The sequence below is a fragment of the Hibiscus syriacus genome, unplaced genomic scaffold (genome assembly GCF_006381635.1).
Source record: "Hibiscus syriacus cultivar Baekdansim isolate YM2019G1 unplaced genomic scaffold, ASM638163v2 tig00001293_pilon, whole genome shotgun sequence".
In the NCBI taxonomy this organism is placed as follows: Eukaryota; Viridiplantae; Streptophyta; class Magnoliopsida; order Malvales; family Malvaceae; genus Hibiscus; species Hibiscus syriacus.
This window is the reverse complement of record NW_024061860.1, coordinates 38,271-58,001: the sequence shown is the minus strand read 5'-3', so window position 1 is coordinate 58,001 and position 19,731 is coordinate 38,271. Positions and strand designations below refer to the sequence as shown.

At 36.1% G+C, this 19,731-nt stretch overlaps 2 protein-coding genes across 2 annotated transcripts; both read right to left on the bottom strand.

The window, feature by feature from the left end:
• Positions 1-6,178: 6,178 nt before the first annotated feature.
• On the bottom strand, positions 6,179-9,894 carry LOC120124498. Its single transcript, XM_039143165.1, has 8 exons — positions 9,383-9,894; positions 8,303-8,450; positions 8,043-8,193; positions 7,771-7,896; positions 7,587-7,667; positions 7,151-7,343; positions 6,794-7,064; positions 6,179-6,566 (listed from the first exon to the last, which is right to left on the bottom strand). The coding sequence occupies exons 1-8, from the start codon at positions 9,578-9,580 to the stop codon at positions 6,310-6,312; spliced, it is 1,425 nt and encodes a 474-aa protein (XP_038999096.1). The 5' UTR covers positions 9,581-9,894; the 3' UTR covers positions 6,179-6,309.
• Positions 9,895-10,944: 1,050 nt separating this feature from the next.
• LOC120124490 (abhydrolase domain-containing protein abhd-5.1-like) lies at positions 10,945-13,698 on the bottom strand. The gene is given in 7 exon segments (XM_039143155.1): positions 10,945-11,242; positions 11,628-11,730; positions 11,732-11,749; positions 11,863-11,961; positions 12,233-12,551; positions 12,746-13,220; positions 13,382-13,698. Coding segments are annotated over 7 exon segments (1,527 nt in total). The 5' UTR covers positions 13,680-13,698; the 3' UTR covers positions 10,945-11,027.
• Positions 13,699-19,731: the final 6,033 nt, after the last annotated feature.

Here is a 19,731-nt window from a genome sequence, read left to right as displayed (position 1 = left end):
TTTTGCAGCTTTCTCAAATTTCCAAGTGTTGCAGTTATTGCTCCAGTAAAGTCATTGTGGCCTAACCAAGCCAGTCAGCTTCAGTTACTGATTTTGCTCGGGGTGCAGCCCCTAATGCTGCAATGAGAAGTACAAAAAAGGGTCAGAGAAGCAGATAAATTCCCCACAGAAACTGGAAGTTCACCACCAGTCAATGGGTAATCGTCAAATATCACAACTTCCAAGTCTTTACAGTTTGTTAACGATGAAAGAAAGCTCAATTCAGGTTCGCTACTTAAATTGTTATGCCCTTTGTCGAAGCTTTGCAGATATTTTAGGGCTGTTTGGTTCGGGGAATGTAGGATTCCCATGGGAATAGAATCCACATTCTCCGTTTGGTTAGCTGGGAATGTCATTTCCGGTAATATTTTATTACCAATAGTATATTTTTTAGGATATATTATCGGGAATGTCATTACCCCTTCCCTTAGGTATTGTTGGATTACCGGCATTTTGGACTAAAATGCCCTTAAAAAAATTTTAAAAATATTATTCTTCTGTCATTGAATAATAAAAATTCTACGAATGTTAAATTACAAATTTATCCTTAAACTATTTTAGATTTACAAAAAAAAAATCTATCATTAAAATTTTATATTAAGTTCAGAGGTTAAAATAAAATTTTAACATTTCATTAAATCTTTTTATATTTTTAATTTTGTAAAAAAATTATATAAATTTTATGAATTTAAATTTTTTAAAGAAAATATATAAATATTTTTCAACTTGTTAAACAAATAAATATATAATAAAGATAATTTGGTCAAATATATATTCCAATAATCTTTTTTTCCTTTAACCAAAGACGGTAATCTTACATCTATGCTAAAGCAACCAAACACAAAATAAAACATTCCCAGCAATCCTATTCTTTGGTAATTTTTTATTCCCACCGTTAATCTTACATTCCGTGAACCAAACGCACCCTTAGATTACCAAACTTGTCCAGGACAATATCTATATACAATAATTTTTAATTTTTTAATTATCGTGTGACATAAAAGTTTAAATTACGTGCATAACATCTTTAGTGTCCCAAAGCTTCCATGGACTGAAACAAGATCTTAGCTGAGAGCTGTATATAGGACTCTACAGTACAAGGCTTGAAACTTGTGAATTGTTATAATAATATGTGCCCATGAGAAATCAAATTCATCACTGCTTTTATGTTCTCAACAGAATGATCAATACAGAGAGATGGTCACAGCAAAGATGCAAAAGAATACAATAATAAGAATAATAAGAGAAATGCAGAGGAAATTTTTGCACCAACAAAGTTTAGGTAGCCTAGTATCGGAGAGCGGAAACGATGATAACCTCGTTCTTTATAACCATCCAAGCTTTACAGAAGCTTCATCTAACTTGGTTTACTATTGTAACCCCCACAGACCGATAAGGGTAACCAGATTCGATCCGAGGTGTCATATTTGGGCCATCGGAGCGACCCACTGTAAAAATAGCGGAAAATTTAAAACTTTTATTGAAACGTGTAACTTATAAAATCAGTTGTCACTATTTAAAAATAAAACAGACGTCTAGACTCGTATATAAATCAAAATACAATTACATGCCCCCTAATCACATGTACCATACTCTACAACAACGCTGGAAGAACTCCCTTACTGATGTCGATAGCTGCACTGGTACAATTCTTTTAACCTGAAAATGTGAGTAATAGAGTGAGCTTCGAAAAGCTCAGTAATACAGAACTACCAGATGATGTTGATGAACGTGCAGATACAGATAAATATATATTTCCTTATTGTTTCCGAACATTTACAGATTTTTATGCTGAGCAGAGATCCTACTGATATTTCAGGTGGTAACGGACAATGAGCTTTCAGTTCAGAGAAATATTTCGGATGACTGAGTTCAGGAGATCAGAACAGGTTATCTAGTGTGTTCCCATAAAACCAGTAAAAGGATACATATTTTTTTTAAAGCATATATATATACACCCCCATCCTTTCACAATATGTTGTGTAGGTTCCCCGGAACCATACATCCCGCACAACCAGTAACAGTAAGGCCCTGAACACACAACCGAGGAGCCTGCAGTAATCTTCCTCCAACAATAAACCCCCCAGATAAAACATTTCTTCGTCGGTAAACGGAGATATCAGAAATCAAAACAGAATTCATATCAGATATCAGAACAGAATCCAGATCAGAATCAGAACAGAATTCAGGTAACGTATCAGAACAGAATTCAATTAGGAAATCAGATAAAATATTTATATAATTATGGAACACACCAGAGTTTACAGGTATTATTTAGAGGTACTGTATTAGGCAGAGAAACACAGTTATTCAGTATGCCGATAGAATATCGAAATTCAGAATCACTATTGGAAGAGTTCAATAACTGACAAAATCATCAATTATTCAGAATATGACTTGAGCTGTAAGGAAGAAATGAAGATTCATGACATTTACAATCTATGTCGATTGATCGGATTATCAAACAACTCTTAAATGAATAGCTCCCAAAATTAATGCTTGTCAATTGATCAATTCATTGTTCTTCCAGGGTATTTACTCTTTAATACCACAAACTCTTGTCCATAGATCATTTTCGGAATCATCACTGAATAGATCTTCCAATGTCTTTATTTTATTTTTTTACGCTTTTAATATATCATGAAATACTGACGTGCTTGATTTGTAGTTCATGATCCAGAAGAACAGTACATTGTGTATGTTCATTAACGTTTCCATACTCATTCGCATCACTTACTTAATCGTTAGTGCTTGAGGTTGCTTAGTTCATTTAGCATTCAAGTCTATTCCAGTTACTTCGGGATTTTCCAGAGTAATTCCGTACGTTTCTGAATTTCAGATACATATTGTACTTCCGTTCAGTTCAGTTTGGTCTTCGTGGTTGATTTGTCGAACAAATATCCAATTCTTAGTACCGAATGCAATCTAGAGTTGAGCTGAGCTGAATACTTCCAAAATTATCATTGAGCTAAACTTGAGTAAACGAACATGCATTCAAGTAATATCTATGTCGTTCAGGTAATGAAATATTATTAAGGTTGATCGGCTCACTTAAGTTATGTTCCATAACTTTTAAAGGTAGTCCAATACCTATGTTTATTTGGATTCCTTAATTAATCCAATGTATTTACTTAGTTTAGGCCATAAGGTTATTTTGGTAATTTTGGTGTTCAGTTTAATTCCATTTATTTCAGAGCTCGAGGATATCCAATCATTCCTGAGCTTGGTGATATTCTTGGGTCATTTCCATTACAGGGATATTTTGGTCATTGTACAGATTCAGTGTACTTTAATCATATCCTTTCGTCTGATATTACTATTAAATTCAATCTTATCATTTATTTCAGTCCTTTCGAACAATTCTGACAACAGAACACTCCCGACAAATTGTTCTTCAGGTATTTACTCATAACTCGGATATTTCCGAGTCAAGTACTTTCTCAGATTTTACAAACGGAACATCAAGAATTTTCCTGCACTAAGTCAAGATTTTAACAACCAAATCCGTACTTAATCGAGTTAAGTACGAATCCTCTAAGTATTTTCTCATTCATAGTCAACTCAGACTATTCTACCTCTTAAAGCATTTCCGTAATTTCTTAACCAGATAATTTCGATATTAGCTCTTAACGAAAATAATATAATTTAGAGATCCTATGATTAATTGCTTTCTTGAATACTCTCTGATCTTGAAACGGTTCTCTTAACAAACTTCTAGTATCATTCACAAACTCTCATAGGATTAAAATCGGTTATCCATAATTTCCAAATAAAACTAACATTTCTTATGCACATCAATATTTTTATCAGATCAATATGTCTGTAAAATCCTCTTATCTAACTTCCATATTCAAATCTTGTCTTTTTATAACATAAGGGTATTTTCGTAATTTTACCCTACCAGAGTATTCTCATAATTTCTCATCCAAGTACCTTTAACATTTAACCTTTGATGAAATAAATTATAAGTTGCAGATACAAGACTGATTTCTTTATCACTAATCACAACCTTGTAATTTAATCTAACAATTCCTCAATTTCTTATATTAGTCATTCGATCCGTAATTATTTACAGAATTTCTATCACATCATATCGAGTGTATAAATTATTCAACTCCACCAAAGTGACCAACATTATCTTGTTCATGCATTTATCAATATAAACATGTTCTATAAAGCATAAAGAGGTAGTAAAGTATTACCTCGATTTCTGTGCAATACTGATTGACCATAAAAATTCAATTCGAATGCCTTTGATCTTCAATTCAACTTCCAATAATTCCTCAGATACATATCAACATAAATTATATTAGAAACGGAGCTTAATTGCGATAAACAGATCGAATCGGGTGATAAATTAGTGAAAGACGGCTTATCGGGTTCGAATTTGGCGAAACATACTTCGGATTCAGGACGTCGAAAGCATAAAATATGACTTTTCGGAAATTTGAAATTTTTGGTCAAAATTAAAGTCAACGGGTTTGACCGGCAGTTTCGAGGCCTTCTGGTTTGAATTTAGAAAAACGGACTGCGGAATCGGATTTGGAACGTCGAAAAATGTCATGATAGGTATACTCGGTCGAAGTCAAAGGTCGTTTAATACCCGGTCAAATCCGGTCAAAGTTTTGGTCAACAGTGGTCAACAGTCAACGGGTCAACGGGTCGGGTTAACAAATCGGAAACTTTGACCGCTTCACCTCCTCACGCTCCGCCGTCGACGGAGACCAAGGATGACACCGGCGAACTCGGAACGATGCAACGAACACGATGGTGCGGGAGGTGTCGTAAACGGATGACCCGATCGTCGTGAATCGATGAAAAATCAATTAAAACCGAGTTATTACCGACGATACTTCCGACTGGAATTAACAACGAACGGAGATGATTTACGACGAAAGGTTTGAGGGGTTTTGTTCCTCGGTTGACAACGAACACGATGGTGATTTCGGCTCGTCGATCCGAGGTCGGACGGCGAGTAGATCGGAGTTGAAAGGACGGTAGTTGGAGAAGACAAAACTGAAAAAAAATGAGAACCTGCGCACGGGGAGAAGAAATTTATAATTCATCTTATATAAAAAATGGGTAAACCAAGATTTTAGTCACTGAACTTCTTGTACTTCTTAAAATGGTCTTTCAACTTTGAAATTTTACAATTTAATCCCCAATTTCATCCAAAAATACCAATTAAATTCATCACTTTATAATTTCTTAAATTTAGCCCCTAAATTGGGGTGTTACAACTACCCTTAAATGTTGAAAGGGAGAAGAATGACATTGTCCCTGAAAAAATGGCATAGGAAGGATTATTTGAAACCACAAAACATACCACCACAGTGAAAAAAAGAGTAAAAGAGCTAAGGAAACTACAATCCAGTAAAGATGGAAATGACTTTTAGTAGTCGAAGAGGCTGTGGTGGAGACGCTGCCATTCTGCAATTTGTGGGCATCAAACGTTCTGATAAATTCACATTGCTTTCATAATGGGACTTGGTGATGATTCGGGCAATGTTAATCTTATACAAATATTTTGGTATTTCCCAGAAAGTTGAGCAAAGAAGAGACAGAAGCACCAATCAATTATGAAGAGAAGATAATCATCTATATGAAAAAAACTGAAAACGGTTCGACAGAAAATAAGCATGTAAGATTATGAAGAGAAGATATATCAGATCGAAGCTCACGAGAACTCAAATTATGGTTAAAGCCATCGGACAACAATGGCTTTTCTTGCCCATGTTTCTTCATGTTAAGGGCAGCCTTTTGCAGTAGGTTATCAGAATTTCTCTTATTAATAACTTTTGATTCTTATGTGTCATCCTCAGGTGCCTCTGCAGTTTTTGTTTATGTAGTTTTGCTACTTTCAACAATTCAATTCATATAATATGATGACTTGGTAGTTTAAGGTTGACATGGAAGTAAAACTCTTCATCAAAATAAGTATTTTCACTCATTTTTAGTCGTCAAATAAAAACCGGACTAAAACCAAACTTCGGACCTCATTCATCTTTCCGTGTTGCTTTGCATGCTGGCTTGCTCTATTTTGTCTTAATTCATTCAACGCACAACCCTGAAAATGCGCTTTTATGCCATCCCTTATTTGCGACACAAACACACGCTATATACATGATGCGATCATTTAAGAACACAAACTAAATGAATTTCTGATACAATAACAGTTAATAATGGTACAGTTCCATTAGAATCACAATGCCCCCCATTCACAAACTCACTAATATTACGTTAAATAAAATCCTAATCAAAATCAGACAATTAGTTAGACCACACATGAACTAGACCAAGCCTGTTACCCGTATAAATCTCGTTGCGTTCTTCGTCATAGAAAAGTGCAGTGATATCTTCTAATGCTTCTGCAACCGTGCTTCTAATTCTTGAAGTATTGCTCCGTGTTTTCAAACTGCAACTACATTTGTCACTGCAGCTGCAATGTTTTTCCACAGGGAAACTGTTGCTTGCCCTTATTTTAGCAAGACATTTCCCAGTCAATATGTTGCTGATATTAATGGAACCTGACACAACCCGTAAACAAATTCATTAGACGCACACATAAACAGTGAAACAAAAGCAAATGAACATTTAACTTTCTATGTTTCTAAATAACTATACAATCACATCCCCTCCCTCTCTCCCCTCTAGTTTTACAATTGAAAGTTAGTTTCCACTTTTTGTTTCTATAACCTTTATGTTACCAGTACATCAGAGCGAAGTAAGAAATTAAAAGAGAGAGAATACAAACCATTTCCTTCAGATAATGGATCATCGGAATCAGCCTTGCAGTATGAGATAATAAGATCTTGATCACTTGTGATGTATATATTATTAGTGTTGCAGTCAGGATGCCACAAGAGGTGATCCTCAAATGAAGTTACAAGTTCTCCACGAAAATTCCACACAGCCACTGTCCGGTTTCTAAATGTAAGGAATAACTGGTTCTCATACAGAAATATAAATGCTGATGGGGTCATAAATTCATTTTTACTAACTTCTGTTAGCTCGGAATTGCGGACCTGCACAATTACAGTTTAGGATTTTTTTTAGCTTTGAACTTTCTATTATGAGAATGGAATAAATGAATATTCACAATGATACTTACATCAAGAATCTGGAGGTTTTCATTTTCCTGCTTCACAAGAAGCTTTTCATTGAACTGTTCAATGAAATCCACCTTCTTATTCCGGTGAAGAAGATGACTAAAAGATTTGAGAACAGTACCATCCTCTATGGAAAGAATCTTAAGAGGAACATGACCACCAACTTTAGAGAAAATTAATAACATGATCCCCGGACTGTAAAAAATAAATGATGGAAACGAAGTCAATTACATAAAGCGACACCATTAAAGCAAAAAGGTTAAGGCACCATTGGGTTGTTGCTCTTGGTACTTACTTTTTATCTACAGTACAAAGGAAAAAGTTAATTTGAACTAGACAAAACTGATAATTGTGAAAATGATAAAGGTTTCCATTTTCTATCAATGAATGAATCTTTGCTCTCGTAGGAAGATATAACCATCATGAAAGGATCATTACCTGATTTTAATCTCTTGAACATTTCTATCTGATATGGAGTATAACATTGTATAATTTTTTAGGTCAAACACCTTGTATATGCTGATGACAAGACAAAAACAATATATATCAAACTCAGAAATCTAGTTAAGGAACTGATCATTATAGTTTGGCACAAAAGAACATTCAATAGGTGAGTACTTACCTATCCTGTGCCGAATAGGTGAGCACCTTCCCATTTACATCATCAAACTCAACAAAACCAGGCCACTTCAGTGACTCGGATTCAAAAAGAGAAAAACCAGCATCAGGTTGGCCTCTCCGTATGTATCTGTCCATCAAACAAAATTGTTTCAGAAGGAAAACATGCCCAAATGCAGTATTTCATATTTTTCTTTATTTTTGCCTCGTTTATCTTTTCAGATCAAAATGGGATAAGACAATGGTTCTAAAAAAGGTTAAAAAGGATAAACATACTCAATCCTTGTGCTTCTGCATTTCAAAGAGCTGAAATTGTCTGATGCGTAAACTGAGACTGTGATGAGCGAGTCATTGTTTTTATTATAAAACAAGCTTCGTATAACTTCATCAGCAGTGACATTTAGAAAGCATATTCTTTGATTAGTTTCTGCATCAAAAAACAATAAATATCAAGATCCCTAATCTAATTCTTGATGCAAATAGAAAGAAGAAAATGCCATCGAAAACAAGTTTAGAAGGTAAAGCATAGTTCCCACCTCGACTAAACGCTGCACATACACCAGATTGGGCAAGACCAAAGACAATGTCTCGTGCAGCTACAATCTCTATAATCTTTGACCTCTTCCTCAGAAATGGTAATACCATTGAACAATGCCCTTTTGGATCATGAGTATCATATTCCTCCTATGTATATACATATGTAACGTCACCATCAGGAATTTAGTAAGCAAGCTCAATAAGAACAGCAATGCAAAGATCTGCCCCATGGCTTTCAAATTAATCCTTTTGCTTGAAAGACTTCATGCGAACCAAAAGGAAAGAAATGACCTCTACCTTCCTACTTAATGTATAAATAAGTACAAATATCACAGTTCAACCAAAGATGAACCGGTTTAAATAGCAGGATTTCATCATGATTGTCTGAATACCAGAAAATAGAAATGAAGAATCTAAGTTTACAATCAACCTATGTTATCAAACTTATATTCTTATTGTAATGAAGAATCTACTTTTGAACCTATGTAGTCTTCATGATTGTATCATGATTCTGAAATAAGCTTTATCATTCACGGAAATAGTAAAATCGACATCAGGAATCTTTTTTACACAAAATTCCACCATTTAAAACTTTATTCTTTTGCTATTAATCATATTGAAAACTTAAACAGCCATAAATATAAAGATCAATACATTTTAAAGAACTACAAAACTGAATCAGGTTTGTAGCAATAGTAAGGTAACATTGAAAGGGTGGGGTGCTCAACTCTAGTCATCTATTATATATCAAAGCCGTAACTGTGATTGGAGTGCAAACTATTAAACAGAGATTATGAGTATCAAACTAATTTGAACCCTAATGATGCAAAGGTAGTGCTTCCTTTTTTTTCCTACCACAAATTTGAAGCTATGGTTTAAATGGTCAATTTTCTTTGGATTGTAATCAAGAAAGCGTGAGAACCTCAGCTTAGATCTTATATTCGAAAGCATATTTCTCATGTAAATTAAACGTAAAAAGAAAACAAAACGAACATTTATTGGAATATTAATATATAGAGAAGAAAAATGAGCAATAATCAAATAATTAGAGTAGGGTTAGGTTAAGCAAAAGAAAGAACCTGCAAGCGGATGTTGCGGAAGCGCTCCTGGGCGTCGGTGATGGAGAAAGCACGGTGTCGTTTGGAGCAAATTTCTCTTCTCTGAAGCTTCTTGACGCTGTTAACAAAGCCATCCGCTCTCCCTCTCTTCTTCGATGCGACTATTCTCCTTCCACTGCAAGGCCTTGGGCTCACTGCTAATCTCCGCCCGCCATCCATAATTTTTGGTTTCTCCTTTGAATCTTCGCAAAACCCAAACTCCGAAAATACCCAATAGCCGCTGGTGGTGAATGCTCTGGGACTTGAGCTCCCACCAAACTAACAGCCCTCCTCCTCGCCTAAACCCTACGATTCTAGGGCTTACTTGGTAATACTATGCAACCCAAGCGATAACCTACTACAATACTCTCTACTCCTTCGCAAAAGAGAAAGATTGCTTCTTTCTTGTCTACTCTTCCTTATCTTTTCTTCTTTCTGTCTCGGATTCCCGTTAACTTGTCGTTCGATCTCCTTTTCAATTTTCGAATTGAACTGAATAAATAAATAAATAAATAAATAAATAAAAGGATTTTCATTTACTCACACTATTACTGAATTACAAGCGGTTATTTGTAAATAAATAAAGTTAATTCATTATATGTATTTTTTTTAAATATATACATCGTATCAGCATATTATTTATTATTATGTTTAGATTAACATATTATAGACTAATTCACATTAAATACTATAAATATTTATTATAATAATAAGTTTTTTTAACTCTATTTTCTTTATTTATATTAATTTTAAATATGATTAAATTTGAAATTTGTATCAATTTCAACTTTAATTTTTAAAATATTTCAATTTGAGCATTTAGTTTTAATTTTGACTTTAATATAAATACTAAATCATTAACAATAGCAGTGTTTGGTAGTTTGGTACTGAGGTAATAGTTAAAAAATAGTTTATTTTATTTTATCTTATTGCTCTTGCTATAAATCGTCATTTTTCAATATCTTTTGTGATTATCCTAAATATTAATATATTCGTTTTGTCATCATTTTATTGGTTTATTTTTTTTTAAAATTTCTTTAAAACTCAAAAAATTAAATATAGAAAAATTATTAATTTTAGAATTTGAAGACTTTATCGGGAGATTATATACAACTTTTCATATTGCATGAATCATCTTATGTAATCATATGAAATTATCATATCAAGACTTGAAAAAGAATGTCAATTGGGCATCAAAAATATTTCATTATGTCAATCGGGAGTAAGGAGAGACCGATGGAGGAAGGGTGGGATAGTCATCCCTTGAAAATTTAAAATTACCATATATTTTATATTGAAAAACTGTTATTACCTCTAAAATTTTGTAAGTTTATCCCCTCTTAAAATTGTATAAGTTTAATATATAATTATGAGTTCGAAAGATGATTGAATGGACATTGTTTACAAAATGATCACTATCTAGATCACGAGAAGTCTCGATTACTATCGAGGTTGCTTGCGAGAGCTGTTATTCTACAACACAAAACAATGATCTTATTGTAAGATCCATGATGTTGTCCCAATTCCATTACAAGAAACATCGCTTTATTTTTTTCTTTCTTTTATCTATTTGAACTATACCTTTTCGTTCCCTAAGAGTGAGTGAACATTTTGAAGCATACGAATTTCAAGTTACTGCTTGTAGAAAATGCTCTTCCAAACCACCAAAAGCTCTTTGCAGAAACTTCTCGACGATTCCAACAAACTCGTCGACCTTTTCCTCGTGGGCCAAGTGGCCACAATTCTTAATCACTTCAAGCTTCGAATGAGGAATGGCTCGTGACAGTCTCTCGGCATTCCAAGAAGGAACGATTCGATAGGTGTCACCCGTGACAATCAGAACTAAGTTTCATCGAGACAAAGTGGAACCATTACATTCTGCCTATGCGTATCAACAATAAAGCCACATAGCAGACTAGAGAAGTACAAGAATATAAGATCTGTGATACCAGTAGCATTCGGGTATTCATTTTGTTAATCTATTGCTTAATAAGATGAAAGCAGGACTGATTCACAAATCTTTAATGGGACAAACATTCCTTCGAGTTCTTAACTGCTACGATGATTTGACTCGGATTGTTAGTATGGCCAAGGTGTTGTATTGAATTGGAACCATTTGTAATAATAGTATTACTTGACTATTCAAAGTGGCTTTTTCAATTCACCATCTTTCCTGATTATGATCTTTCCTATTTAAATGTTATAATACAGAGCAAGAAATTAGTACCAGGGCAGGAGATTTCATGCAGTCTTTTTGACAGCGGTGGCTTCGTTGCAGACTTGCCTTTCAAAAGCATCGCTGCGGTGAATTCTACAAGAGCCTTATCCCAAACCCTTTGTTCTCAGTGGCTGCATAAACAAATCCAGATTTAACCATTACAGCCTAAAGGCAACCCTAAACACCAGCCATCTAAGCATTCATCCATTAATAATAAGACAGTATAGAGCTTAGTGCTAATCACCTTGGTATAGCCATCTATGATGTGTTCATTGACTTGTTTAGAATCATAAAACGCCATCCTTACAGCAGCTACACCGAATTTATCGATGATCATCCTTATCTAGAAGAAGATAAATAGTTCACTTGACAGCACACAAAATAGGTGCATACTAAATCGAAAAAGAAAAAACCTATGCAAAAGATGCGTGGTTTAAGCAACAAATAGATGAGATAAACATCATGGTTAACACAGAATTGCACGGCAGTATCAGGTTGTTTGGTACTTGTAATTTGATTTGCAAGGATTAACAAAATCAACTTTGATTGGAAAAACCCTCTAAGCAATTCAAGCAAGGCACATATCAAAATTTATCCACACAGAAAGTCAGTACCAGCATTACACCGAGAGTCGACCGAAGAATAGACAAGAGTGCTTTCTTGTACAGAGAGTCGAGCATATTTGCCATCCACGTTATCATTTGCATTACCGCTTGTGTGACATACTTTATAAACTTGAACAGCCCTTTGAGAAACTCAAAGATCGGCTTTGGTGGATTATTCGAGTCCGATCTGTCTCCTTTAGTCTCAACAACCTTAGGCTTAGGAATTGCACGCGGGGCCAATATTGCTGGGGCAACAAGGATCAAAGTAGCAACTCGTTCAGGAGCTTCAAAATATGCATCAACCGCTACAAGAGAACCAGCAGAATGCCTGGCATACCAAAAAAAGAGATACTAGTGTTCACTAAGGTGGATCTTAGAAACAGAAACAATCTCTCCTACATAATTTATACTCTTAGTACATTTTGTCAAAAGAGACAGGGATATAAACTGAAGAAGAGATTTTGTATGAATGTATCAATGGAAAGCAAGTAAACAATGACGAGAAAGACACATATGGCATACCCCACCAGAATTGCCTTCTCTGCAGCCAAGAAATCGATGAAGTACAAGGTAGTAAGTACAGAAAACGCCATGGAGTAAGGATTCAGAGGTTTCGCGTCATTAGTTTTGGTCCCAAAAGTGTTGAGTCTCGAAGTTAAGCCGAATGCGGGTCGATCAAAGGCAAGAACTTTGGAGCCCGTGAGGTTAGCCAAACGATTCATAACTTTGTTCCATGAGAAAACAGAAGCTCCAAAACCGTGTAGAAGAATCATAGGAAGACCAAGCCTTAAGGAAGGTGTCTGTGTCTGGTCTTGGGCATTGGAGTTATCTGAAGAATGCAACTCTGGGTCATAAAGCTTGTGATGAATTTCAACCCCTTGAAACTCGCAAAAGCAGCTGTCTGGATCAGCTAAGAGTTTTGGATCCAACAGTTCATCTTGATCAATGCCTGCTATTCTCTTCTTCCTCTCCTTCCTCCCAATATCCACTAACTCTCCTAAGAATTTCAATAGAATGGTTCGAGACTTTAGTATATGTTAAATAAACTAACATAAACTGATTTTGTAGGAAACAATAGACTTGCTTAACGACATATTTTAAGAAGAACGGTGTGAAGAAGCAGCAACAGCAAAAAGAGGGAAATTAAAGCACCTGCTGCTGCTGAAGAGTATTCGCCGGCGCCGGAGCCAGAGAGAGAAAAGGCATGGGTGACGGAGGTCATAAGAATTGGACGGCGGCGACTGGAATTGAGATGGGAGGAAAGGTTATACGTTTGAAGACTATGGGTGTTTTTGCTAATGGCGATTCCATTCTGTATATGCTGAAACTGGAACTGATACCGAAACAACAATCCTCTTGCACTCATAATTGAGGGTATGGGATCAACGACCATAGCAGGAAAAAAACAAGAAATTCGAAGCTGATTTTTATCAATATTCAGAAGGTAAAAGCACATTGTTTGCCCGAAGTGTTGGAAGCAAATCCGAAACAAGACTTATCCATGTCTAATAATTGATAACACCTACCAGGATATGAGGAATTGAGGATGACGCATTTACAGGACAGAGTGTATCTTCTTTATCTTTTGACTGACCAATAATATGGCTGTGTTAAAAGAAATTTATCACTCAATTTTGATCATATTTTTTTTAATCACTAAACTTTAAATTTTTTAGTTTAGTAATTAAATTTTTTTAAAAAATCATTATACCGTTAAATAATTTGAACGTCTATTTTTTTAAAAGAATATAAAACTATCTCAATTTTTTTTTATTTTCTAATGAAAAACTTATAGTCTCGAATTCTCTTTTATTTCCTGATAATATAGCATATTTTTTTCAAATCTTAATAATGAGAAGATGAATAAGAACATTAACTATATATTATAATTCCACGATTGGCCGAATGATGGATATTATATATCATAATTATTATTTTCTAATTTTTTGGTTAAATTCCTAAAATCCTTTATAATTCATTTGTCATTAACGAATCAACTGTTATCATCCACCATTTTCTTCTCCAGATTCTGATATTGATTATTTCATTCTTTTATTATCGCAAATCGACAAATAAGGTGACTTGAATGTGTCGTAACCGTCTTTCGGTTGGGCCCCGGAATTGGGCTTCGACTTGGATTAAACGGATTGGAGTCGCCACCGATCATTTATTTAAAAATAAATGAGTTGACCGGATACCTTATAATTTACCTGATCTGCGTCTTACCAAAGATGTGTCGGATTCGGGAGTCGGTTACAGTCAAGGAAGGGTTAGCACCCTTGAACTGCCCTTTCGGTACTACATAATTTCCAGTTGTCTTAACTAAGAAAATTGTAAATTTAAATTAAAAGTTAAAATAACGATCCAAAACTTACCTTTAACTATTTTTTGAAAACGTACTCTTACGGAATCAAGGAAAAACGTTAGAAAAATAAAGGTGACGAAAATAAATTGAAAATAAATTGAAAATAAGAAAATAAAATAAAGAAAAAAACTAACAACATATAAAATAAGGACAAAAAGCAAACGACATGACCAACATTGAGATAATAAAACTGAAATGAAAAAATAAAGACGAAAGAGAATAACATAAATAAAGAAACAAATGTAAATAAATAAAATACGACAAAAAAAAATTAAATAACAAGAAATAAACATAAAAATAAAAGTAAAATAAATCGAGGGAAAGAAGATAAAAACATATATATATATATATTTATATAAATATTAACTTGTAAAAAAATACAATATATACATGCATATAGATATATATAATAAATAAATAAAATAAATAATAAAATACTAATAACACATATATGTAAAAATAAAATAAAAAACTAATAATACTATAAAATATATAAATAAAAAATTAGAATTAAAATCCCGAAAAGGACTAAATTAAAAGAAAATCTTAATTCAGGGTCGAAATCAAAAGGAAATCGGATTTAAGAATCGGATTTGGGGACTAAAATAGAAGTTATGGAAACGGTAGGGTCAAAAGGCGCAGTTTACCCCCTTTCAAAAAACACGCGGGTATAGGCTGTTGCGGGTCGGGTCACGCGGGTCTTCGTGGGCCGAGTATATAACTTAAAATTTTTAAGAAAACTTCATTTGTTCTCTCCTCATCAGCCGAACCCCCCCCCCCCATTTTCTTATTTTCTCTGATTTGTTCATCAAACTGATGAACATGATGAGCAGCCCAGAATCCGGCCACCCTTGCTCCGCCTCGCCGCCGCCGTTCATCGGCGGCAAATCCAAAAAAAATTTCATTTTTTTAAGAGCTTTTCCCTTCCCCACTTTGAATTTCCGAATAGTTTTTTAGGAAAACCAACCTCCGGGTATAGATCGAAGATCGAAAGTTCAAAAGATCCACCCCTCTGTCATCGGCCAAAACGTTTTTCTTTGGGGTTTTCAAGCACAAAATGCAAGTAACTACGCATGCAAGTAACCAAGAACGAACAAAATAAGGTAAAAACGCTACCTTTATTTCTTTTCAAACGTTGTACAAAGATTCGGCTTGTTTCTCTATATTTGCTGTAGATTTGTGGTGTTTGTGTACAAGTCGTGTCCTCTCCTCTGATATCGTTGATTACATGGGTATTTATACACATAATAATGCTATCTCTAGTTCCGAATTTTCAGAGGTTTGTTTGGACTAAAACACTTGTTATTTGCTATTTTGGTGTCCTAAACATCCATGATGGTGGTCTGTTGCCGAGAAGCATGGGATAGAGGCGTGTATGGCGAAGACTCGTGGGGGCTGTTGATCGAGGAATTTGGTCGTGGGACCTTTGGAAGGTTGGGGCTGCGGCGCTCAGTCAGGAGACAAAGTGAGGAGGAACTAGGGTTTCCAAACCCTAGTTCAACGGTTCAATTTGGACCCGGTTCAGAAGGAAATACAAGCAGACCGGTTCAAGTGCTTCACTTCGGGCCATTGTTGGGCCACGTGTTACTAGTCACTGCTGGGCTACCAATCTGATGTAAACATTATTGTATATAATATATAACAATATTAATTGGTCAAAATTTGGTGTCTTCAGCTGCCCCTCTTTGCTCATTATCGTGTAACGAAAATGGAGCAAAGATTAAAAGACACAAATTTTAACAAGGTCGGACATCCTCTGTCGTAGAGCTGGTTTGTCAATACGAAATGACTCCCTCGTTGTGAGGTTGAGTCAAAACTAGGAAAATTCTGAGTACGAAATCCTTCGTCGTGAAGTTGAAATCAAACTCAGAGTTGTTGGCAAGTGGCCTCTGAATCGTCTTCTGGCTCAAGGTACTTCGTCGAGAAGGTGAAACTTGACCTGAAGACTTTGGTGTTGGGGTGTTACAGATGACTCCTTCATCGTGAAGTTGGGTCATTCTGTTTGTGAAGTTGGAATTGCATATGGCTCCTTCGTCGTGAAGTTGAGCCTGAGAATTGGATATCCCCCGTCGTGAGGTTGAAATCCAATGCAAGTTATGTTGCTTCGAGGCCAATATCCTTTGCTGTGAAGTTGAAATTGACTCTGAAACTTGGAAAGTGTTTGTTGACAACCAGCGGCCCCTTCGTTGTGAAGTTGAACTTGCGTTGTCTCGAGTCCAATATCCTTCGCTGTGAAGTTGAAATTGGCTCTGAAATTGGGAAGTTGTTTGTTGACAGCCAGCAGCCCCTTCGTTGTGAAGTTGAACTTGTGCTGTCTTAAACTGGGAAATTTTTGTTGACAACCAGCGGCCCCTTCGTCGTGAAGTTGAACTTGTGTTGTCTCGAGTCCAATATCCTTCGCTGTGAAGTTGAAATTGGCTCGGGAAATTGTTTGTTGACAGTCAGCGGCCCCTTCGTTGTGAAGTTGAACTTGAGCTGTCTCGAGTCCAATATCATTTTCTGTGAAGTTGAAATTGGATTGGGAAATTGTTTGTTGACAGCCAGCGGCCCCTTCGTTGTGAAGTTGAACTTGTGCTGTCTTTAAACTGGGAAATTTTGTTGACAACCAACGGTCCCTTCGTCGTGAAGTTGAACTTGCGTTGTCTGGAGTCCAATATCCTTCGTTGTGAAGTTGAAATTGGCTCTAAATTGGAGAAATGTTTGATGACAACCAGCGGTCCCTTCGTCGTGAAGTTGAACTTGCGTTGTCTGGAGTCCAATATCCTTCGTTGTGAAGTTGAAATTGGCTCTAAATTGGAGAAATGTTTGATGACAACCAGCGGTCCCTTCGTCGTGAAGTTGAACTTGCGTTGTCTGGAGTCCAATATCTTTCGTTTTGAAATTGGCTCTGAATTGGAGAAATGTTTGGTGACAACCAGTGGTCCCTTCGTCGTGAAGTTGAACTTGCGTTGTCTCGAGTCCAATATCTTTCGCTGTGAAGTTGAAATTGACTCTGAATCTGAGAAATGTTTGTTGACAACCAGCAGTCCCTTCATCGTGAAGTTGAACTTGCGTTGTCTGGAGTCCAATATTCTTCGTTGTGAAGTTGAAATTGACTCTGAATCTGAGAAATGTTTGTTGACAACCAGCGGTCCCTTCGTCGTGAAGTTGAACTTTGACTTGAATATCCTTCGCCGTGAAGTTGAAATCCAAGTATTGTATGTTGCGGGTGAACACGATTCCCTTCGCCGTGAAGTCGAAACCGTGGGGACCCCTCTATCGTGAAATTTGGTCTTCGAGCTAGATATCCTTCGTCGTGAAGTTGAAATCCACTCTCGAGCAAATTGTGTCGCTTTGAGCTCAATATCCTTCGTTGCGAAGTTGAAATTGACTCTAGCTAAAAACCTGAAGAAATTATGCATGTGTGATGAGATGGATGCTATGCCTAAAAAGCATATGCAACATGTGTTATTTTTGGGTTCCGAAGGGAAATCTCAATCTCCGATTGTTTTTCTGGAGCCTTGATTCTGGAATCTTCGAATTCTGAGTTCTTCAAATGTTCAAATCAGACGTGCACATTCTATTTTTGACTTGAGAAATGCTGCTCGGCCATCCCGAGTATGTGCCTGATCCTTGATTGGCTCCCAAGTACCTGTATTTTTCAATGAATCTTTGTACAGTAATATGCGATTATCTTTCATAAAAAATAAATAAACCATTAGGTTTAAATCTAATTCAAGATGCTCAAAAGGAATTGGAGGAAAGATGATCTTTATTCATAAGGGAGGAGAAGAACAAATAATACATGGCAAACATTCTAGAAAACGAATACACGATGATGTGTAAATGAACATCTTAGATCTCGATAATGTGGGCACTTCTGAGCTGAAAAGTCGTTTGGTGACCTTGAATGCAGCATTTGCCAAAGGATTTTTGAAAATGCGACAACGTTTGGGAGAGCGCGACATTTCTCCAATTTATTGAGTTTGTAGAAGATTCCTGTGCCGGGATGTTTCCACTGTTAATATCCAAATCGCCCTTTCCGGGTTTTCAACTTGGACTCATCCTTGGTTGCAAGACGCCCTTTTGCGGGGTTTCATCTTGAACCCACCTTATTTTCTCTTCTTTTATTCTCTTTTCCTCTTTTTCTTTTTTCTTTTCTCAATTTAGGACACCCTTTCGGGTTTTCACCCTAAACGTTCTCTTTTTTTTTTTTCAACTTAGGGCGCCCTCTCGGGTTTTCATCCTAAGCGAAGTATTTCTTGACTGCGTCCGAGTTGATGGGATGTGGCAATTCAGGTCCGTCCATTTCAGTCAGGATGAGGGCTCCTCCGGAGAAAGCCTTTTTTACGACATAAGGTCCTTCCCAATTTGGCGTCCATTTTCCTCGGAAATCTTTCTGGACTGGCCAAATTCTTTTTAGCACTAGATCCCCTTCGCGGAATATTCTCGGGCGCACCTTTTTGTCATGTGCTCGGATCATTCGTTTCTGATAGATTTGACCATGATGAATGGCTTTCAGTCTTTTTTCATCTATCAGATTAAGCTGATCATATCTGGATTGTGCCCACTCTGCATCATCCAGTTTGACTTCTGACAAGACCCTGAGAGACGGAATCTCGACTTCAATGGGTAGCACTGCTTCCATTCCATAGGCTAGTGAAAATGGAGTTGCCCCAGTCGAAGTTCGTACCGAGGTTCGGTAAGCGAACAAAGCAAAAGGCAACTTCTCATGCCAGTCTTTGTAAGTTTCAGTTGTTTTCTCCACTATCTTTTTAATATTTTTGTTTGCTGCTTCTACTGCTCCGTTCATCTTTGGTCTGTAAGCAGTGGAATTGTGATGTTTTATGTTGAACTGTTCGCAAGCAGCACTCATCATCTTGTTGTTCAAGTTTGTTGCGTTATCGGTGATAATCTTTTCAGGTAGACCATACCGACATATAATTTCTTTCTTCAGAAACTTGCAAATAGTGGATTGAGTGACACTGGCGTATGACGCAGCCTCTACCCATTTCGTGAAATAGTCAATTGCTACGAGAATGAAACGGTGACCATTCGAAGCCTTCGGATGGATTTGCCCGATAACGTCCATGCCCCACACAGAGAAAGGCCATGGTGACGTCATTACCTGAAGCGGATGAGGTGGAACATTTATCTTGTCTCC